The following is a 24,179-nucleotide window of genomic DNA, read 5'->3' as shown; positions in this document are numbered from 1 at the left end:
GACTGACACAGAACCGGCACAGTGCTGGTTCCCGAACCTAATTAAGTAGGCTACTTACAACGGCATGAAAGACAATCTAACATTCTGTTTGTTGTTGGTTATTTCCTTAAAAACTACGACTTTATTCTCGTAATATTATGACTTTAATCTCATTAAATTACGACTTTAATCTCATAATATTATGACTTTTTCTCAGTTATGACTTTATTTTCGAAATATTATGACTTTAATCTCATATTTCGACTTTATTCTCGTATTATGACTTTTTCTCAGTTATGACTTTATTCTCCAAATATTACGACTTTAATCTCATAATATTTCGACTTTATTCTCGTAATGTTATGACTTTTTCTCAGTTATGACTTTATTCTTGAAATATTACGACTTTAATCTCATAATATTTCGACTTTATTCTCATATTATGACTTTTTCTCAGTTATGACTTTATTCTCGAAATATTACGACTTTAATTTCATAATATTCCGACTTTATTCTCGTAATATTATGACTTTATTCTCGAAATCTACAATTTTTTTTTTCTTCAATGTGGCCCTAATACTCCGTCGTACTCTGACGTATTACAAAAGTGGACGGCAATAAAACCGCAAGAGCGAGGCGGCTGCAGTTTTTAGAGCCAGGCGCTGCAGCTGCTCTCCACCGACTGCACCACCTGGCTCTTACCTGATCTAACAGCTGATTGGTTTAGATGTCGACTCAACAAGATGACGTTTTAGATAAACTATTCATTTTTGTTGGATTTTAGAGATTAAGATTGTATTTGTCTGATTTTAAGGTTTATTCTGTGAACAGAAAACATGTTGTGTGACTGGTGAAATTTAGTTGTCAGAGACTGAATACATTCATCATAAACTATACAGAGTCTACTGTACTATATTTATATTGGACGATTTAATTATTGAAGCATTTAGCAACACAGAGACTTGTGGTCAGTGGGATGTGAGGATTCTTAAAGTAACATCAGATGTGAAGCCCTGACTGTATCTCACTGAGCCTTAATGAAAGCTGATGTCTGTTATTTTTTTTTCCCCTGAAAATATTAACCTTATGGTCAAGCACTGTTTATTTAGCCTGTGAAGTTGAGGGGACAGGTCAAACTGATATGATGCTGATTTACAGGAGAATTCATGTCAAATGGAGGATAAACCATGAACATAAACTACAGATCACCTGTAAAGCATTTTAATAAATTAGTCTATCATAATTAAAACAATTGGAGACTGAAAACAAACTGATATATGGGTCTGATCACTTTTTTTAATGAAATGACATCGGTGTGACCAGACGAGGTGCAGTTCATCTCGAACGAGCCTACTGTCTGGGCGCAAACTTTTTCACCACACGAAAGTTCCGCCCCGGTGTGCAAACTTCTATAAGAACCCATGAAATCAACTTTTATTTTTTTCCACGAGAATAATCCCCGCGGATATTCACCCTCAGTGAGAATGGACACAGAAATACATTTTAGGATTACTCACCCCCCACCCCCACCCCCACCCCCCCAAAAAACTCTTCGGATCCGAACGACTCACACAAGTCACCCAAATGGCCACGAAAAAAGCGAGTTGCGCTTTTCGGCGCGCTGTTTGCATCCCTGAGTAGCATGGTCACTGTCTGTGTGACTCCAGTCACAGAGCTCTGGTCATGCAGCTATAGTCTCACGATTAACAGAGAGAGAGAGAGAGAGAGAGAAAGAGAGGGACTGCGTGAATCAATGGCCACACCCAGCTCTACAGTGAAATTTCACCTGTTTTAAATTGTCAAATTTGGGGTAAGGTTGCGGTGATTTAAGGTTGCTGCAATTTAAGGTTGCGATCATTGGATAAAATTGCAAGGTCGGGCAGAATTCATGGGGATTGGCTGAATTTGCGTTAATTGTTGTGATTAAGATAGATAAGTAAAAACAAAAATAAAACATTTTAGTGAAATACATTTTGGAAAAAAGACTGCCTATGAACAGAGATTTCAACATGAGCCTGATGCATTACACCCGTGTTTCAAATATGCCTCCTTTCATTGAGTGTGTGTAGTCTGGCCCCCATTCAAAATGTTCTAGACTTGACTGTGATTGTATCATATTCATATTATAAACAATGAACTGATCTGATCTCCGATGAAGGTCTGTGTAACCCCAGTGAACTCTGTTCTCAAACTACACACTCACATCACACACTCCAGGTGGTTCTCTCTGGCAGCAACATGAAGCGCTGAGTCACCATGAACGTTGACAGCACTGAGGTCACATCGAGCCTCCAGCAAAGCCTGGGCGACATCATCGCAGCCCGAAAGAGCCGCCCAGTGTAAGCAGACATTCTCTTCCTGGACAAGAAGCAGATCAGAGGTCAGCGCTGACATAGTGTTCTGTTAGAGGCAGGGCTATCAAGTGTACAGGCTTTAGTAAGAGAATACCAGGCCAGGTTGTAAGATGAAGTATTCGTTGATATGCATGATGATCAAGGGATACTTTGCTGATTTTCAACCAGCTTTGTATCATAATAATGTAGGTAGTATGTGTAAATGAACTGTGGTAAACTTAATTAAAACAACTAAAAACATAGAATAAAGCTGTTGTTGGAGCAACATATCCCTTGTGCCCTCTTTCACCATTTTTTGGTCATCTGAGTTATATTTTCAGCATTCATTTTGGCCGTGATCATTACCCAGCCTTCACATTGGGTAAAGATGGGTAGTTTTTGTTAAGTTTGGATTTCTAATTAATTGTTAATTATACCACCTTTCTACACTGTGATATAAAAAAAAAACACAGTTGAATCCCCTTTGACCATAATATGGCACACTGACTCCCACTGAAACCCAATTTTTTTCAACAGCTGAAAAGAAGGTTAATGAAAGAGATTCTCAGTTTTATCCCCCCGTCACTGTAGTGGTGCACATTCACGATTGTGCATACACGCGTAAGCACAAGCCAAGGACACAGGGAGCCTGTGATTCCCATGACCTTTTTCATTGCTCTAATTCATACATGAACGCGCATGTACACGCGTGCACAAGCTCGGAAATAAGGAAGACCGTTTCCCATGTAATTTTTTCATTGCTCTGATTCATGCATGTACGTTAAGAGAGGCTGCACCCACCTACATAAACACACGCAAACATGCACACGCGCATGTATGTACACACGCGAGCATGCTTGCGCATGTGCTTGCATACCCATGCATGTGTGTGCATGCACAGATGTGTTTGTGTACTCAAGCGCAGCCGCTGTAAACATATAAATATACCGAGCTCCAAAAAAAGTTTATGTTTTGACCTGTGCGAGCAATCATGAAAGCAAATCAGTTGTTGGGATTCACAGGACCACAGATGATTTGTCATTTGTTAAAATGTAAACTGAACATGTGAAGACTTCTCTTCTCTGCATGCTCTTTGTTCTTCAGACAAAGAGAGCTATTTCTCACCTCAGTGAGAACGTTTGCCAAACTTGATTGGACAGGACTTTACAGTGACATGTGACTCTGATGTCACAGGCATCTGTAGAAGGTCTGCTCCCTTCAGAGTTTTCCTCTTTTCGGCTGGGCCTGGACCAGCCCAGATGCTGAGACCCTTGCTCCTTGCCCTGAACCATCAAAGGTGGGGCAATTGATCACAGACTCTCTAAACCTGAACCAGAGAAGTTAGATTTGCAAGCACAAGGTTTGCAACTAACTTTCTAGCAACAAGGAGAACCAAGTGAGTTAGCACACAGCATCTATCTCTGCAAAGACCCTGAGCAACCAGCTTCCTCGGAGTTTCACCTTTGCAACAAGGACACAAGAAAACTGCATGTGGAACCACAGCTCTTTCCAGCCTTCCCGTGCTGGCTAACAAAAGCAGCACGCCTCAAACCAACTCTTCCCTCCATGCATTCAAGGACCAGTAACGTAACAACTGGGCATAGCTTTATCACAGCTGTACAGCCTAAAAACACAGTTTAACTTGTATGTGATTTAATGCTGTTTATTGAGTCATCGTTGTGATTGCAGTTAAGTTATTGGTAAAAGTTGGTTTTGCCAAATGTCTTGCATGCAACTAAACATCCTGTTTCAGACCCTATGCAACACATATCACATTCACATAGACTCATTTACATATAGACTTTCAACAGAGCTACACTCAAAGAGGCAACTCAGACAAACCCTCCCCCGACCTGAAGCCAGCTTTGATTCGGCCATCTTGTAGGCCAAACAGCCCTTTGATTACCACACCCACCTCTCTCTCTCTCTCTCTGCCTACCTACTTTTGTTTATACAGAATGCACCTTTTTTGGGGCAAAGGGGGTGGGGGGTGAGCAAGTAACAAAACGTGTAGCTCAGCGTGTGACGTAAACAGTGACGTGGGAGGGAAGCCGCGGCTAGTCAGTCCTTCAACGATTCTCTCATAAGTCGGCTCGTTCTTCACTGTTCCTGCCATCTGACGGTTAATGGCCTCTTCATTTGTGAGGGCAAGGAGGGCACGCAATTCCTTGTCTCCCCAGTTGCTCATGTTTACAGTGTCTGTCAGGTGTGCGTTTCCTTCTTGCTACTAGTACTAGCTGCTCATTCCTGCTATCAGCTGCTTCCTGTTTATCCAAGGCCAGTGGGTCGCACGTGCAGCATCATCAACAGCTCCTCCCACAAGTCTTCAACAGCCCCTCCCGTTGCGGAAGGCCGCCTCGGTCTGTTTAAACTAAAAGGGTTCCGCCAACATGACTACCCTACGAGGCGGAAAATTGGGCACCTCGGATCAACTCGCCAATCTGGCTCTGTGTGTCTAAACACCCGCAGCTTGCCGACAAAACGGCCCAACATTCGCGGAAAATCTGGCAGGGGGCTTCTCTGTCATTCACACGCACGCACGCATGCACGCACCCATTTTGACCATTTGTCATGTTCTGCAAATAAATGCTCTGAACGACAATACTCTTACTTGGAATTTGGGAGAAATGTTGTCAGTAGTTTATAGAATGAAACAAAAATGTTCATTTTACTCAAACACATACCTATAAACAGTAAAATCAGAGAAACTCATAATTTTCCAGTGGTCTCTTAATTTTTTCCAGAGCTGTATATATATATATATATATATATATATATATATATATATATATATATATATATATGTACATATGTACAGTACAGGCCAAAAGTTTGGACACACCTTCTCATTCAATGCGTTTTCTTTATTTTCATGACTATTTACATTGTAGATTCTCACTGAAGGCATCAAAACTATGAATGAACACATGTGGAGTTATGTACTTAACAAAAAAAGGTGAAATAACTGAAAACATGTTTTGTATTCTAGTTTCTTCAAAATAGGCACCCTTTGCTCTGATTACTGCTTTGCACACTCTTGGCATTCTCTCCATGAGCTTCAAGAGGTAGTCACCTGAAATGGTTTTCCAACAGTCTTGAAGGAGTTCCCAGAGGTGTTTAGCACTTGTTGGCCCCTTTGCCTTCACTCTGTGGTCCAGCTCACCCCAAACCATCTCGATTGGGTTCAGGTCCGGTGACTGAGGAGGCCAGGTCATCTGCCGCAGCACTCCATCACTCTCCTTCTTGGTCAAATAGCCCTTACACAGCCTGGAGGTGTGTTTGGGGTCATTGTCCTGTTGAAAAATAAATGATCGTCCAACTAAACGCAAACCGGATGGGATGGCATGTCGCTGCAGGATGCTGTGGTAGCCATGCTGGTTCAGTGTGCCTTCAATTTTGAATAAATCCCCAACAGTGTCACCAGCAAAACACCCCCACACCATCACACCTCCTCCTCCATGCTTCACAGTGGGAACCAGGCATGTGGAATCCATCCGTTCACCTTTTCTGCGTCTCACAAAGACACGGCGGTTGGAACCAAAGATCTCAAATTTGGACTCATCAGACCAAAGCACAGATTTCCACTGGTCTAAGTCCATTCCTTGTGTTTCTTGGCCCAAACAAATCTCTTCTGCTTGTTGCCTCTCCTTAGCAGTGGTTTCCTAGCAGCTATTTGACCATGAAGGCCTGATTCGCGCAGTCTCCTCTTAACAGTTGTTCTAGAGATGGGTCTGCTGTTAGAACTCTGTGTGGCATTCATCTGGTCTCTGATCTGAGCTGCTGTTAACTTGCGATTTCTGTGGCTGGTGACTCGGATGAACTTATCCTCAGAAGCAGAGGTGACTCTTGGTCTTCCTTTCCTGGGTCGGTCCTCATGTGTGCCAGTTTGGTTGTAGCGCTTGATGGTTTTTGCGACTCCACTTGGGGACACATTTAAAGTTTTTGCAATTTTCCGGACTGACTGACCTTCATTTCTTAAAGTAATGATGGCCACTCGCTTTTCTTTAGTTAGCTGATTGGTTCTTGCCATAATATGAATTTTAACAGTTGTCCAATAGGGCTGTCGGCTGTGTATTAACCTGACTTCTGCACAACACAACTGATGGTCCCAACCCCATTGATAAAGCAAGAAATTCCACTAATTAACCCTGATAAGGCACATCTGTGAAGTGGAAACCATTTCAGGTGACTACCTCTTGAAGCTCACCGAGAGAATGCCAAGAGTGTGCAAAGCAGTAATCAGAGCAAAGGGTGGCTATTTTGAAGAAACTAGAATATAAAACATGTTTTCAGTTATTTCACCTTTTTTTGTTAAGTACATAACTCCACATGTGTTCATTCATAGTTTTGATGCCTTCAGTGAGAATCTACAATGTAAATAGTCATGAAAATAAAGAAAACGCATTGAATGAGAAGGTGTGTCCAAACTTTTGGCCTGTACTGTATATAGTATCTCACATAAGTGAGTACACCCCTCCCATTTCTGCAAATATTTCATTATATCTTTTCATGGGACAACACTATAAAAATGACACTATACAGCTTGTATAGTAGTATAGATTTACCTTCCTCTGAAAATTACTCAAAACACAGCCATCAACATCTAAACAGCTGGCAACATAAGTGAGTACACACCACAGTGAACATGTCCAAATTGTGCCTAAAGTGTCAATATTTTGTGTGCCAACCATTATTATCTAGCACTGCCTTAACCCTTTTGGGCATGGAATTCACCAGAGCTCACAGGTTGCTTCAGGAATCCTCTCCCACTCCTCCATGATGACATCATGGAGCAGATGGATGTGAAGACACCTTGCGCTACCCCACCTTCAGCTTGAGGATGGCCCACAGGTGCACAGGTGAGTCCCTTGCCAACAGTCAAGTATAGTGGTGGCAGCATCATGGTTTGGAGTTGCATGAGTGCTGCCACCACCATACGTGCATGTTGGCAAGGGACAGTTGTCTAATTTCTATAGTGTTGTCCCATGAAAAGATATATGTATATGTATATGTATATACATATACATATGTGTATATGTACACACACACACACACACACACACACAAGGGATGTAATGATATGGAAAATTTGATATCTCGATTATAGTGACCAAATTATCATGGTAAACGATAATATCGCGATATTTTTTAAGCGCTGTAAAATGTCCAAAAAATAGATACATTGAAATAACTTCACTAAATCTTGTAACTTCCTTAACATACTAAAATGTTAACAGCCAAAATCTTATATTAAAATGAAACTTTCACATTAAAGGGGCAAGGGATTGGCACAGCAACAGAAAAATTTATTTTAAATGAACAAAGTATATAAACAAATTACAGGAACAAAACTTATTTGTCTGGTGCATTTTAACAGTTAGCAAAATATGTAAACAATTTATATATTATTTATTTATTAGCACGAGAGGAAAAATATATATTAAACAAAACAATGCAAGAGTAGAACAAAAAATATACAACATACAATATATAGAACAGATATCACAAATGTGCAGGAGAAACCAAAAAAACCCTAAGGGCAATGGCAGCGTTTTATGTTTGACATTACCAGCTCTTTTATCTGTAACTGTTAGGGCTGTAGTCAACCAAAGAAAATCTTGGTCGACGAAAGTCGCACATAATCTTCAATAGGGCTGTGCGATATGACGATATATATCGTGTGACGAGAGAAAAATGTCTATCGTTTCATATTTTGCTCTATCGTTTATATCGTTGTGATGCAAATTACACTTCTTATGGCAATATTTTTCATCATTTGGAGTCTGTCCATCTTTTGCACGGATCTCATTGATAAATTTCTCTTCTTGGCTTTTTAATTCGCAAAGCTTTTACGGCACTTACAGTAACATAACGAGTTTATATAACTCGGCTGTCTGTCTCTGCTGCGCTGCACACACTGAGGGCTCAGCCCAGCAGAGATGCAGTGAGACGGCAACAATATTCAGACCAAATCAGGTGGTGCAGAGTACAGCCTCAGTGTTGAGCGGAGGTGTGCGGGGATGTGGGCGTGTTTGTGCTTTAGAACATAACCGCTGTGAAACAATCAGAAAATAACGTTTTATTGATCTGATTCACCAGCTTTCTCGCTACTAGCACTCCCTCTCTTCACTCACTCTCTCACTTGCTCGACCACAGCTGCTCGCTCTCTCTCTCTCTCTCTCTCTCTCTCTCTCTCTTTCTCTCTTTCTTTTTCTCTCGTCTTCCTTAAAATGAGCCGGTTGCCTGACTCATCATAATGTTATCAAACGAGGAGAAATGTCCTCGCCTCGTCCTAGTAACGTTTTTGTACTCCCTCATGGCAGAGTTTAAAGCTCTGATCAGTCTGATCCCCGTCACACCTCTGAATCTGGAACTCCTGCGTGCTACGTAAAAGCACACACAGAGGCACATTTAAGCGGTCGGGGTGCAACTTTTTATTCATTGGCTTAAAATGTGCTATATCATGATATGAGATTTTGGTCATATCGCCCAGCCCTAATATCTGCACATTATTTTTACTTTTGCGGTGGTGTGTCTGTCACTCTGCAGTTAGACCTCCAAAACACTAGTTGGCGGTGGAGGACTGTGTTAAGTGCTGTAAAGTTTAGTTCAAATCAAACTTTATTTATATAGGTCATTCAAAACACACATTAAATATGGCTTAATAGAGACAATTTCAAACACAAGTACGCAAACTGGCTTCACTATAAATCACAGAACTGACAGACAAACACTTCGTCTTTATCTGGACACATTTCCCCCACCAATACAACATGTCAACGTTATTAGCACAAGTCTATGGCGTTTTACATTGTATACATTAGCCTAGCGTCTAGCGATCTTTTCCTCTTCTCATATAAAACCAGAGACATCAGCAGCATCTAACAAAGGTATTAGGGTGGGCGAGTTCAACTTTCTGTCAACAACGTGGGTGTTTTGAAAACACCCCCATTTTCACAGGTAACTTAGCCTGTCCCCCCGCCACAGGAAATAATGGATTAATCCTTGAAAGCTGTTGATGTAGCACTTTTCTCCTTATGAAAGTAACACGGCGATTATTCGACCAATGAGAATTTGGTCGGACGAGACTAGGGATGGGCAAACGATCAAAATTCATTATTCGATCATCAAAAAAATTAACGATCAATTATCGATTAATTGATAAGCGAGTATTTCAAAAGAGAGAAAACAAAAGAGTGCAGTGCAGACTGTCGCCGCAAGAGAGCACAGCTGCCCCAGTTTTGAGCTTCAAACCCCAGGCCAAAGAGGAAGAATGGCGCGCATGTGCTGTTCACCCCTGGGTGTTTACAACCGTTGCCAGCGAGAGTTACAGGCTTCGGTTTTCAGCAAAACCGCCGTCTTTCAATGGCGTAGTGTTTTCAGAGGCCTCAAGGGAAGCCGCCGAAGCTTTGAAGAGCGATGAGAGCCTCCGTCTGTTTCTGTTTTTTTGCCTGGCATAGGTCTGGCGGGGGTCTCGTAGGCCTGGGCGGAAGGGTCTTGTTGGCACGGCGACTCGCCGGGCAGGGGGTCTCGTTGGCACTGCGGCTCGCCGGACCTATGCCAGGCATTGTAGGGGAAACACTGCAACTATCAATCAAAATTATTTGTGATCGATCAAAAGCCTTAACAATCAATCATCGATAATCGAAAATTGATGCCCATCCCTAATAGCGACCAAATAATCGACTAGTTGACCAGGAGACTACAGCCCTAGTAACTGTTAGCTTACTTTTTTACATTTGGGTGTAATTTATTATCATGCTGCAGCGTCTCCTCCTGCTGGCTCTACGTCCTGGCTGCTGTGCCACTTTTACACACACACACAGACACACACAAACACAGAGTGAAGATGCCGCAGTGGAGACAGAGAGGTGAAGATGATGTGAGCTGACAACAACTACGCTTGTTACTGTGAGTGCAATAAAACCTCCTCAAGGAAAAAGGCAATACTTTATCAATACACCTGATCAGCAACATGTAAACACGGAGAAAAGCAATACTTCAATCTGCTCTGTCCACAGTCTCTCATCCACTGCCACTGATAATGTGTTTTAAATGAGCACAGAGCGCTTTCCATGTAATAGCAAATTGTTACTAACAAGCTGAAACAACAAGTGCTTATGTTTAATGGCTTAGCTCAGTTTGTCTCATATCTTAAAACTTAGCGGTGGTCATGTGACCTGCAGGCAGTGACTCTCCTCAGCAGCAGATGGAGGAGCAGAGAGGGCAGGAGGACTGATACTGACTGATGTCTGTGTTCTTTATTCTTTTTAAACGTTACTCAGTATTGTGATGTCAGGAATATGATTTATTTTATTGACATTTTAGATTTGTTTCCAGTGAGATATTAAGTTAATATTGTGACTTTGCTGTTTTAATGTTACTGTTGCTGCTCTAGAAACTTATAACTTATAACTATTTTATAAAATATTCAGTTATTCCTGTTGTGAATTTATTCTTTTAAAAAAATAATTCATTGTTAATGTTTAATGTTCATGTTCATTAGTTCTCTGAAAATCTTTCACATACTAGCAAAAATTGGTATTGTAACTAAAGAAACTCTCTATCGGGAATCGATTCTCTCGAATCGGGACCCCTTGAATAAAAATGGAATCGATTCGGGAAATCAGTGGCAATACCCAGCCCTAGCGCAAACACACACACACACACACACACACACACACACACACACACAGACATGTGAGCGCACATGCAGGTGAGCACACTCCCATCAGCGGACAGAGAGCGTGTTGGAATATATGTCATATATATGTCACATATATTCAGACACATGCTCTCTGTCCTCACCATCTTCACCACTCTGGTGTGCAGGATGACGGAGGATGGACTGGTGAAGATGGTGAGGGAGTTTAAAAAACGCAGATATATTTGTCTGCTTTTCAGGTGAAAAGCAGACAAAAATATCTGTGTTTTTTTAAACGCTTGCAGGGTGGTGAAGATGGTGAGGAAGAAATGTTCCGATGTTTAGTCAGAGTTGCGGTGTATGTGTGTTGTACAGTTGTGAAAGTGAATAGTGTAGTGTGTGCACTGACCTTGTCTCTGATGTTAACATCGGCCCCTCTGGCCAGAAGCAGGTGGACCAGCTCTTTATGCTTGTATTCGATGGCCCAGGTGATGGGAGTCCATCCTCCGTCATCCTGCACAGACAGAAGCGGTAAAACTTTTACAGAGATTTACACAAACATTTACATTGACACATGACAACATTAGCTGTTAGCAGCAGTTAGCAAATGAGGAAGTGTTGTTTTTACTTGGCAGTTGATGTATTTCGATGCCTTGGACAGCAGATGATGGACAATGTCATAATGTCCCAATTTGGCTGCCAGATGCAGACAGGTGAAGCCCATGATATCCTGGGATGACAACATAGATTCACATTAAACTACTGCCACTACTGTTCAGTCTAAAAGAAAGGATAACTCACTGGATTCCATAAGTTAAAACTTGTGGTTGAAACAAGACACTGGAACATAATGAAATAAATGAGTCTGACAGTTCAAATATTTTCTATAGCTAGTCATCTGCCACCCTCTAGAGCCTAGCTTAGGCTTAGAGATGGAGGGGTTAATACAAAGTTGTACATTTTAAAAGACTACTACTTAATAAAAGAGTAAAGGCTTTGTTTAGACTAAATTAGATTTAAAGCTGTCCTCATCAATACTGAATTCATATTTTAACTTCAAATTCACAAATGGGCATGTACCCCCCGTAGACAAAGACAGACTGTCAGTACATGACTACAACAGGGGTTGGACCACTTGCAAATTTCCTTCATACCTAAGAGAAAATTATTAATACAAAAAATGGATTAACCCTACACATTTTTTTAAATCATTCAGATGAGTCACTTAAGGGTCCAGTGTGTAAGTTTTAGGGGGATATATTGGCAGAAATGAAATATAATAAATAAGTATGTTTAATCACCTGAAAATAAGAATGATAAGAATAAGACAAATAGGCTGTTTATGTCTACATAAGGAGCAGGTCTTTCTCTACAGAGATCGCCATATTGCACCACCATGTTTCTACAGTAGCCCAGAACAGACATACCAAATACTGGCACTAAATAGGGACATCCACGTTTTGTCACGTCATGTAAAATCTGTTAATTCATGTTTATGTTTTATGTTGATCATAGTATGCCTTAGTTTAGTTTCATGTTTCATTGTCATGAGCACTTTTATGTTATGTTAAAGTCACTCATGTCTAGTCTCGTCTTGCACTTCCTGTTTTATTTTGTACTCACCTTTTCCCTCTCGTTTCAGACCCTGACTTCCTCCCTTCGTGTGATTTTTCAAGTAAAGATTTTTGTTAAACTTCACTACCGTCTCCAGAGTGTGCATTTGAGTCCCAGTGATTGGTGTCCCGTTCCCAACAGAATGAACTGACCATAATGGACTCAGCAGACTCTTAAACTGTGAGGACAGCCTTGCGTGCCCAGGGCACCGGACTGCATGAACATGAGGAACAGCTCTCTGCCATTAACCAAGGACTGAGGAATCTCACCGACCGACAGCGGTATTTCCAATCCTCTGTTACCCACCAAGTGAACCACCTGGCAAGTCAACTAAATCTTCTCATTAACCACCTCAAAGCTGATTCCTCTGCTACACCTCCTACCATGTCAGGGCTCAACAATAAAGATTGCCCGATTGCCCGGGGCAAGTAAAACTCGCGGTCGGGCATGTAAACTAACAACTCACTTGGCCGATCGGGCAAGTTGCTAAAAATAGTAAAAGTTAATAACTAATTGATAAAATAAATGTATTTTAAAACGTGCTCTTCTGCTCTGAGGCAGCGGTCTCTCTACCTGAAGTCACAGGCACAGCTGTGTAACAATGTCCTGCCCACAGCCCCCATTGATATTATTGTGCACGACGGACGCTTCATATAATAACATAACAATATACTATTTATGGTGTTATGTCATCGTGTCATTTCTGTCTCTACATGGTACGCGTTAACAATTCTCCTCTGCTCTCTATATTGCGCACGGCGGAGTTCCGCCACACACACAGGTGAGCACGCTAGAGCGGCTCGGGCCGCATTTTCCTGACCAAACCTGACCCCGAGGCCGGTGCAGTTTGTCAGCTGACAAAGTTATTGTTATGGACAGTGTGTAAATAACCAACAGACTGCTGTTACGCACAGACAAACAGCTGTTTGCACAGCAGCACAGCACGGCACTCGTGCTGAGCTTGTGTTGCGTTCAGGCGTTGTCACGTAAATAACAACTTCCAACATTTAAATAGGTCATAGCACAAAACAGCAGCATGTCATGTGACTTTTTACTTTTATTATATTCAATAAAACTGTATGTTCCTAAATCTTGAGACACCTCATATGTAAGCTAGACAGACATTTCACCTGCTCATTACTGTGCACAAATGTACTGTATGTACTTAGTCCTAAAGAGCCCTTCTGGTGCCAGTAGATACATAGAAGCATCCCAGCAGGCTGTGCTTTGCAAGCATCCAAAAAAGTTTCACGCATGTGAAAATTATTTTTCATGCGTGTGCTTCACCTCCGCTGCTACAACTCCATCCTAGGGGAAACACTGCTGTGTGCCTTTTGTGCAATAGGTGGATGTGGTAGTCTACTGGTAGAGTAGAGAGAGAGCTAAGTAGCGTTGAAGTAGAGTAGAGCAGGGCAGAGAGATGGAAGCAAGAGGTGGGCATGGCTCAAGTAGGGCGCAAAATTATAGACGAAGAACGATTGACAAATTTTTCACTTTAACCTTAGCGCTGAACCCTGCATGTCATCTCTACCTGCTGCTGACACTACTGCTGCTTTGGATCAAGCCAGGCCTCCATCTCCTGGACTTCGCCTGGCTGCCCCAGAGAAGTTCTCCGGAGATTCCAGAGATTGTAGGCCGTTTTTAGTACTGTGCGATTTGCATTTTAAACACAACCTGGCTGCTTTAGTGTCGGATCAGGCAATTATGTCCCATCTGACAGGCAGAGCAGCGGCATGGGCCATGGCAGAATGGTCCAGAGACTCAGTTCTGTGCCAATCACTCCCCAGGTTCACAGAGACTATGAGCCGAATTTTTGATCACTCCTCCCCAGCAAGGGAGGCTTCCAGAGTGCTCATGCAAATTAAACAATGTGATCGGCAGGTTTATCTACTATGCTATTGAGTTCAGGACATTAGGAGCAGACAGTAGGTGGAATACCCCTGCACGAATTGATGCTTTCATGAACGGTCTCACAGACTCTATTAAAGACCAGTTAGCACCCCTAGAGCTTCCCACTGATCTAGACGCCATAATCTCCATGGCCACCCGCATCGACAACCATCTTCAAGAACGACTCAGAGAGAGAAGACGCACTTCTGTTCATCTTTCACGTCATTGTTCACACCAAGCCAGGACCCTCTGGAGATCTACATCCCAAGCTCAATCGTCACCTGAGAGACCAGCGCCTCCTAAAGCTCCAGAGGAGCCCATGCAGTTGGGCAGGGCCAAAATCACTCCCGAGGAGTGGCAGCACCAGCTATGGGAGGGCTGCTGTTTCTACTGTGGTCAATCAGACCACCTGCTTGCATCCTGTCCAGCAAAAGAGCAGGCTCGCCAATGAAGAGGAGGGCGCTGGCAAGCCGACTCTTCACCCTCAACTTCCCTTCTCGTGCTCTGACTCAAGTCCTGGTAAAGGTTCATGACCAGACTGTTACTCAGGGGGTATTGGTGGATTCAGGAGCTAATGAAAACCTTATGGACTGGGGTATGGTTAAGAGACTTAACATCAAGACTGAAACCTTGCCGCAACCCGTTACCACCAGTGCTTTAGATGGTAAAATACTATTCAAGGTCACACATGTCACAGAACCCATCACACTTACCATTGACAACAGGTAACACACAGAACTCATAAGTTTTCAATTACATATTAGGGTTTCCTTGGTTGACCAGACACAATCCCCAAATTGACTGGAGATCTGGGAGGATCAAGGGGTGGGGAGAGGACTGTCACAGGTCATGTTGGACAACTGAACCTGGAAAGGTAAACCTTGACAATGAAACTGTTGCTGAGCTAACCATCAATCATGTCAAGACTGAGACTATATCAACCGAACCTGAGTGTGACACTGACTTTCCTAACTTATCCAAGGTACCACCATCTTATCTTGACCTCAAAGAGGATTTTAATAAGACCAGAGCCATGACTAAATACATTGACTCTTCATTGAAGGCAGGATTGATCCGACCTTCCTCCTCCCTGGCTGGAACCAGATTCTTCTTCGTGGGGAAAAAAGATGGATCTCTCAGGCCCTCCATTGAATGACATCACCGTCAAAAACAGGTACCCCCTCCCACTCATCTCCTCTGCTTTTGAACTTTTACAAAATGCCAAAATATTCACCAAGCTAGATCTCTGCAATGCATTCAGATGCCATCTTAAAGTAGCCAGCCTTGGGGCAAAACACGGTGATGAATGACCCACTAGTTGTCTAAGACAATGCTTCTTTTTTCCACCACATCCTGTCCCTTCCTGTCACCCCAGGAAAGCACACCCTCCCCTCTCTTACCAAATGTTCTGTGTGACCAAAATTGAAATGTCTGTTGGAAGTGAAATTATACCTTTTATCCATATTATGTGTTTGAAGTGTAGAAATATAATTGGAATTCATTAATCATCTTGTTTGCATGAATATGTGCTTCCTCATTTTGTTTTTCATTTTAAGTCGCAACTATAGGTTGTTTTCGATTGTATTCATTTTAATTGGATGTTAAGAACTGATTTTGACCATAATGAGAAGTAGGGCTGTCAAAACTGCTCAAAAATGACGTTCGAATATTTGTTCTAAAAATAACTCATAGGTTCGAACCATTCAAATTTTTTTTTTTTTTCGCATTATGTCCACAAGAGGGCAAACTAATACAAGGAAACATACTTGTATATGTATTAATACAAGGAAACATAACTAGCCTACTTGTAGGTATTTTTATTTCAACATAAATGTCTTTGAAAACATTTACATACCTACACATTAAAACACATAAAACAATTATCTATAACATTACGTTAGAAACGACCGCGGACCTCTCGCTCGCCCCCCCTCTCTGACCCGTCGCCGCGCAGCTCTGTGGCCGACTCTGGTCTATTTTCTGCGTGAGCGAATGTGTCAAGCCGGGTGACGGAGACAACAGCTGGGAGCACAACCACTTGTCGACCAGCATGGAGAAATGCACGTCTGTTGTGAACGGAAATGCTCCGGCTTGTGCGCTGCGCTTCGCAGCACCTCCACGGGCGGTGGCCTTATGCAGTGCGTTCAGTGCAGCGGCCCAGGCCATCGCCCACTCGCAAAGAGGACAGCTGCGGTGGTGGGGGTTTTTTTTCTCCACAATCGAATATCAATTTTCACATTCGAAGGTCCATTTTTTTTTCAAATTCAAATTTAAATTCGAATTTAGAATATTCGTTGACAGCCCTAATGAGAAGAGTATGTGCCTATCGCGCGTAACATGTCAAAGTATATGTCAAAGATATAAAGATATACATATATATGGTATAATAAGAAGCATTAAGTTTCTTTTGAAATAAAGTAATCAGCCTGTTTTACAACTAAGAAGACCGCCTTATCAGATCCGCCCACTTTGGCCTGTTGAAAACATGCGCGATCTGGTGCGCTTGCCCTCTCTACTCTAGTCTCTTGTGTGTGTCTCTTGTCTCTCTCTTTTGTCTTCTTCTTATTTTTTTATTTTCTTAAGCCCTATTCGGACGGGATTAGTTTTACATACAGTACAGGCCAAAAGTTTGGACACACCTTCTCATTCAATGCGTTTTCTTTATTTTCATGACTATTTACATTGTAGATTCTCACTGAAGGCATCAAAACTATGAATGAACACATGTGGAGTTATGTACTTAACAAAAAAAGGTGAAATAACTGAAAACATGTTTTATATTCTAGTTTCTTCAAAATAGCCACCCTTTGCTCTGATTACTGCTTTGCACACTCTTGGCATTCTCTCCATGAGCTTCAAGAGGTAGTCACCTGAAATGGTTTCCACTTCACAGGTGTGCCTTATCAGGGTTAATTAGTGGAATTTCTTGCTTTATCAATGGGGTTGGGACCATCAGTTGTGTTGTGCAGAAGTCAGGTTAATACACAGCCGACAGCCCTATTGGACAACTGTTAAAATTCATATTATGGCAAGAACCAATCAGCTAACTAAAGAAAAACGAGTGGCCATCATTACTTTAAGAAATGAAGGTCAGTCAGTCCGGAAAATTGCAAAAACTTTAAATGTGTCCCCAAGTGGAGTCGCAAAAACCATCAAGCGCTACAACCAAACTGGCACACATGAGGACCGACCCAGGAAAGGAAGACCAAAAGTCACCTCTGCTTCTGAGGATAAGTTCATCCGAGTCACCAGCCTCAGAAATCGCAAGTTAACAGCAGCTCAGATCAGAGACCAGATGAATGCCACACAGAGTTCTAGCAGCAGACCCATCTCTAGAACAACTGTTAAGAGGAGACTGCGCGAATCAGGCCTTCATGGTCAAATAGCTGCTAGGAAACCACTGCTACGGAGAGGCAACAAGCAGAAGAGATTTGTTTGGGCCAAGAAACACAAGGAATGGACATTAGACCAGTGGAAATCTGTGCTTTGGTCTGATGAGTCCAAATTTGAGATCTTTGGTTCCAACCGCCATGTTTTTGTGAGACGCAGAAAAGGTGAACGGATGGATTCCACATGCCTGGTTCCCACTGTGAAGCATGGAGGAGGAGGTGTGATGGTGTGGGGGTGTTTTGCTGGTGACACTGATGGGGATTTATTCAAAATTGAAGGCACACTGAACCAGCATGGCTACCACAGCATCCTGCAGCGACATGCCATCCCATCTGGTTTGCGTTTAGTTGGACGATCATTTATTTTTCAACAGGACAATGACCCCAAACACACCTCCAGGCTGTGTAAGGGCTATTTGACCAAGAAGGAGAGTGATGGAGTGCTGCGGCAGATGACCTGGCCTCCTCAGTCACCGGACCTGAACCCAATCGAGATGGATTGGGGTGAGCTGGACCGCAGAGTGAAGGCAAAGGGGCCAACAAGTGCTAAACACCTCTGGGAACTCCTTCAAGACTGTTGGAAAACCATTTCAGGTGACTACCTCTTGAAGCTCATGGAGAGAATGCCAAGAGTGTGCAAAGCAGTAATCAGAGCAAAGGGTGGCTATTTTGAAGAAACTAGAATATAAAACATGTTTTCAGTTATTTCACCTTTTTTTGTTAAGTACATAACTCCACATGTGTTCATTCATAGTTTTGATGCCTTCAGTGAGAATCTACAATGTAAATAGTCATGAAAATAAAGAAAACGCATTGAATGAGAAGGTGTGTCCAAACTTTTGGCCTGTACTGTAGGTACGTGGGGTAAAGTAATAATTACCAGAGATTTTAGTCCCCTCCGAATGTGCCATGTCAGTAATCATTACCGCACGATGTCAGTAAAGATTACTGCGACTTTTACCTTCTGTAAAAGGGTCCCAGAAAATTACCTCAGGTAATATGAATCCTGTGCGAATAGACCAGCAGTAAATATGTGTGACTTAGGGCTGTCAAAAAAAATTCAAAGTTTGAAATATATTCGAATATATATATTTTTTATAAGTTTGAACCTAAATTTGATAATTCGGATATCATTAATAATTAATTAATACTATCAATAATGTTGTATATCATGGCGAATCCCGTTCAGGCAGAGATGACTCGCGCACAAGCCGGGCCAGAAAGGGACACAGCGATGGAGGGAGAGGCGCCGACGGAGGAGCCCGCTGCTCCAACACCACCCACTGCGCTGTCTGTGATGTGTGACCTGTTCGGGGAGACATACTGGGAGAGTGTTGCACCTGCTGCCTCTCTGCCTACCCTTTTTGAAGAAGATTTGAAACATTACCAGAATGAGACACCACTACGAGCCGACCAGGATCCACTCTTGTGATGGAAAACTACGCACTGAAGTATCCAAACATTGCTCAGATAGCGAGGCAGAACTTGGTCATACCTGGCACTTCAGTGAGGTCAGAACGGGTGTTTTCATCCGAGTGTCACGTTCATATTGCGTCAGCAATAAGCAACTTATTTTTTGTGGGTTTTTTTGTAAAAATAAATAAATAAATAAATAAAAAAAATAATAATAAATTCGATTATTTAAACTATTAAATTAATTAGAAAATATTCAAACTCAATTTCATGGTGCTTTTGACAGCCCTAATGTGTGTACATATTTCGTCATATCCTGTTTACAAGTGGTTTTTCGCGGATTTTCAAGTATGGAGGCTCTTGAAGAAGCACTCAGTTTTGCACTTCACATTCGGACAAGTCCGTGTGAAAACCTCAGGTACTGTGGGCCTATGACGAACACGATTCAAATGTGTTCCGAGTGTGGTATGCACAGGAAGCAACATCATACGCACGTGACGACAGGAGGGGACGGCGGTGCGTGAATGGATTTACCCCTCCCACTTGTGGTAGTTTTACTGATACTTCTTATCCCGTGCGAATTGGTCATTAATATTACCGACGTCCTGTGGTAAAGTGACATTACCCCACGTGCCCATGTAAAACTAATCCCGTCTGAATAGTGCTTTAGCCTCTTTTGTATTTACGTTTTAGTTGCGCTTTTATACTCTCACGATCAAGGTTATTTTAAACTTTTAAGTTTTGCTTATCCAGTTTTTTCAACATTTTTATGCACGTTAATAATAACTTTGATAACAACATCGAACGGCCAATGATATTGTTTTCACCATTACTATAAGCGAGTAATTATATCAAAGTAGACAAGTGCCTTTTTCGACCTGCCTCTTCAACCAAAGAGTTATCAAACCCAGCGATTGCCAGCCACTTGCCACAGTGGTTCTCGTGCCAAACCCAAAGGCTTTTTGCAGCGTAAAGGGAACGGACGTGGGGGTACCCACAAGACTTCACAGGACACCGCTCCCCTTTCTGCAGTGCGCCAGCTGGTGCCATTCTGCTGGAAAATCTGGGAGTTGTAAAGTGAAAGTTCGGGGCCCCAGGAGAAACGTCTGCATGGTTCGCTGCTAAGAAGGGAGGCAACAAACTCCCCCCTCACAGGTGACCAGCTGGGCAGTGGTAAGAGCTGATGTTGAATAGGAGATTTAATTATCTTAATCTTAATCTGGGACTCCTTAGATAAATATTTTGCGCGTTCCTGCGTTCCGGTTTATCTTAACACACTCTCTCACTATCGCCAAATTAAATAACCCACACGAGTGTTACTTTTAATCCATTTATACATACTGTTGATTTTGTGTTATTTCATACTATCCTCATTCATTTATTCAGTTGTTACCCATTTAGCTTAAATAAATTTTCATTTATCGCCAAGTTGTTGTCTGTGGATATTTCTTTTGAGCAGGAATTAAGATCACTGTATGGAGAATTCATAACCCAGATACTGATTAGTCGCTACCCTCATTAGGAGGGCGGTGCCCCAAACTTTATTACGAGTGCAAACATTCTCAAAAATGTATTTCCCCTACAGAACAAAGAACTATTAGCTGTCAAAGTTGCGTTAGAGGAGTGGAGGCACTGGCTAGAAGGGGCAGAGCAGCCCGTTTTGGTCTGGACTGACCACAAGAATTTGGAATATGTGAAAAAAGCCAAGAGACTTAACTCTGGTCAAGCCAGGTGGGCCCTATTTTTCAATATCAATCAATTCAATCAATCAATTTTATATATAAAGCCCAATATCACAAATCACAATTTGCCTCACAGGGCTTTACAGCATACGACATCCCTCTGTCCTTAAAAAAACCCTTTAACGGGGTTAAAAAAAAAAAAAAAAGGTTTAACTTCAGGTTCACAGAATACTAAGCCTGATGCCGTCTCGTCTGTATGACCCAGATCCTGCTGCCAAAGAACCTGAACATATCCTACAACTTAACCGTGTGGTAGGAGGGGTTACATGGCAAATAGAAACAGAGGTGAAGCGTGCTAATGGTGTGAGCCCGGCACCTAGTGGTTGCCCACGAAACAGGTTGTTTGTCCCTGTGTCCCTCCGTTCCCAGGTAATTCACTGGGCTCACACATCAAAGCTCACCTGTCATCCAGGGGTGAAAAGAACAGTGTTTTTCATCAAACAAAGGTTCTGGTGGCCAGCCGTGGAGAAGGAGGTCAAGGAGTACGTGGCAGCCTGCCCAGTCTGTGCACGGAACAAACCTCATCCAGAGTGCAGATGCGTCTGCTAAAACCTCTGCCTGTTCCACGCTGCCCCTGGTCGGATATCTTGATGAACTTCGTCACCGGCCTCCCCTGTTCAGAAGGTAACACCACCGTGCTGACGGTGGTGGACAGGTTTTCTAAAATGGCACACTTTATTGCACTGCCCAAGTTACCCTCTGCCAAGGAAACGGCAGAGGTCATGCTGCACCATGTTTTCAGGCTTCACGGATTTCCAAGAGACATATTGTCAGATCTTGGACCTCAGTTCATTCCCAGGTTTTGGAAGGAGTTCTGCCATCTCCTTGGTGCCACTGTCAGCTTCTTCTGGTTACCACCCTCAGTCGAACGATCAGACAGAGAGGCTTAATCAGGAGCTGGAGACCTGCCTGGGCTGCTTGGTCTCCCAAAACCAGCCTCTTGGAGTAAGCACCTCACATGGGTGGAACACGCCCACAACATGGTCCACAAAGGTCCGGTCTCATGCCAGATATCCTCAGCTGTAAACTCAAGCCAATAGTCCTGATGGTGGCGCTACAGCAAGCGTCTAAAGTTCAAAACTTTGAAAATTCATAACAAATCAACCATACGTGCTACAACTTCACAACTTTCATCAAACTGTAGCCCCAATACTGATGAAACCTTTGTACATTTAAACCTATTAAAAATTATGAAGTTCATCACTCTGTTTTTTCCAAACACTGTCAAACTTCTTAAACCTATCTCCTCCCACAATTTTTGCTCAATTGACACCAAACTTGCTACAGAGCATCTTCGGACTGTCCTACAAAAACTATGTTTCTCAGATTTTTGATTTATCAAAAATTGAGCCTACAGTCCATCAAAATGTTTGACTGTAAACGGTACTGTAAACATATACATGCAAATTCTTGCTAAATAAATCTTCAATGTTCATGAAAAAAATGACAAAATTCTAGAGTCATGGTGGATGATGTGTGGCAAATTTCAGAATTTTATCTCAAAAACTGAAGTTTTGACAGCATTTTGAATTTTGCTCTAATGTGAACAATTGGAGTCAATGTAAAAATGGCAATTTTAAACATCAGTTCAAAGTTTCAGTTTTCATCATTGTTACAAACAAATTACCAACATCTCCATGCTGTCTAGATGCAATATGTGTATTTTCAGATTTTTGTTTCGATAACAGAATTTTTTTACAGTGGTTTGAAATCTGCTTATAGTATACGGACACAGAACTCAGGCTACTGGACAAAGCAGCCGCCGCAGCTCACAAGCCTCAGCCAGCCACAGAATACCAGGGTCAAGCACTGGAAACCTGGTGGTGTAGTTGTTTCAAATGCAAAGCAGTGCCAATGGATGAGGAAAGTCTTTGCTGCTCAGACTGGGAATTGGCAATGCCTGCACTTGAGAATCTGGACATCAGTACTGACGAGACTGCTGCTCTTCAGAGACCATGCATCACCGATCACCCTGAGCGCGCACACGTGAGCGCGGAGCACAGAGAAGCAGTCAGAGCTACAGGCTACAGTGAGGCTATAAACAGAGTTCATAGGATGTTTTTTGAAACAACTTTTTATGTCGGGGTTTCAGGACACTTGGATCACTACGGATGAGCATCTTGGAGATATTTTGTGGTTTCAATTTTGTGTTCTTGGACGTTAGTCTGGGGCGCCGTCAGCCATTAGGTGTGCTAGCCGCTCCCCCCGCCAATCTCCACAAGGGATGTGAGGACTCTAAAACTTCACCAGGGCCTCTGTCGGCATATGGGTGAGTAGATAATGGCTGAATTTTCATTTTTGGGTGCACTATCCCTTTAAGGTCTCCCTTAAAGGGGAAGTTCCATTTTTTACAACCTGGACCTTATTTCTGGCATTAAATACGGTTGTTTACTCACCCAGATAAGTTTGGTGTCATTTGGAGTCCTTCGGAAGATATTTAGATCCGCGAGAGCCGCGTACATCCATATAGTGGGAATGATCGGGGCGCCGACAATGAGGCTCTAAATAACACATTATCTGCTGCGAAACTCGTTCATTTCACCAATATGTTTTTATGAATTGCTAGAGTTGCTTGTCATCATCATCCGGGTCATTTATACTGACCTACTAACCTCTGACCTGGATGATGTCATCCAGGTGCGCGCGCTGCCGCACACCCACTCTGTTTACAGCTGGAATTTGCTACTGTTAGTTTTTTGAAACATGGCTGAATATTTGTCCGATTTTGAGGTTGTGGACGACGACTTTGAATATGATGGACGTCCTTTCCGTTTTGAGCCAGAGTATACGGATGAGGAGCTCTTTGAAAGGAGGATGCGGAGGCAGAGAGAGGAACAGCTGGCCAGAGAACAACAAACTGCTGCACGTCCGAGAATAGGTGCTAACTGGTGGTGTTCTTGTGGACAACATTCGACTATGCCAACAGAGGAGGAATGCCTTTGTTGCTCCGAGTGGGATTTGAGGCCAGGAGATACACATCTGGATGTCTCCAAAAATGACTGTCTCACAACTACAGAGGATTTCACTTCTATGATCAACTGGGCTGTTTTTTTCTTGTCCCGAAAGTAAACTGGAACACCCAGCCAAAACCTGCAGGACCGGACGGGCAACTTTCGATTGAGTACGTAGCCTACACACATGCATAAATTGTTTATTTTCCTTGAATTTGTTTGTT

The 24,179-nt window shown here is 42.5% G+C and overlaps 1 protein-coding gene across 6 annotated transcripts in view; it reads right to left on the bottom strand.

The window, feature by feature from the left end:
- LOC117252502 (histone-lysine N-methyltransferase EHMT1) overlaps positions 1 to 24,179 on the bottom strand; it is a 156,184-nt gene that overhangs the window by 44,313 nt on the left and 87,692 nt on the right. For 5 of the 6 annotated variants that reach the window (XM_078170997.1, XM_078170998.1, XM_033619471.2 and 2 more), the window contains 3 exons: positions 11,585 to 11,686; positions 11,366 to 11,470; positions 2,183 to 2,337 (listed from right to left, as the gene is read on the bottom strand). In XM_078170997.1, coding sequence (XP_078027123.1) covers positions 2,183 to 2,337; positions 11,366 to 11,470; positions 11,585 to 11,686 — 362 coding nt within the window. The remainder of the gene's footprint in view (positions 1 to 2,182; positions 2,338 to 11,365; positions 11,471 to 11,584; positions 11,687 to 24,179) is intronic. The other variant, XM_078170999.1, reaches the window with a different exon arrangement.

Source organism: Epinephelus lanceolatus, chromosome 9 (genome assembly GCF_041903045.1).
Source record: "Epinephelus lanceolatus isolate andai-2023 chromosome 9, ASM4190304v1, whole genome shotgun sequence".
Classification (NCBI taxonomy): domain Eukaryota; kingdom Metazoa; phylum Chordata; class Actinopteri; order Perciformes; family Serranidae; genus Epinephelus; species Epinephelus lanceolatus.
Note: the sequence above shows the minus strand (reverse complement) of the source record. Positions and strands in the feature narration are given on the sequence as shown.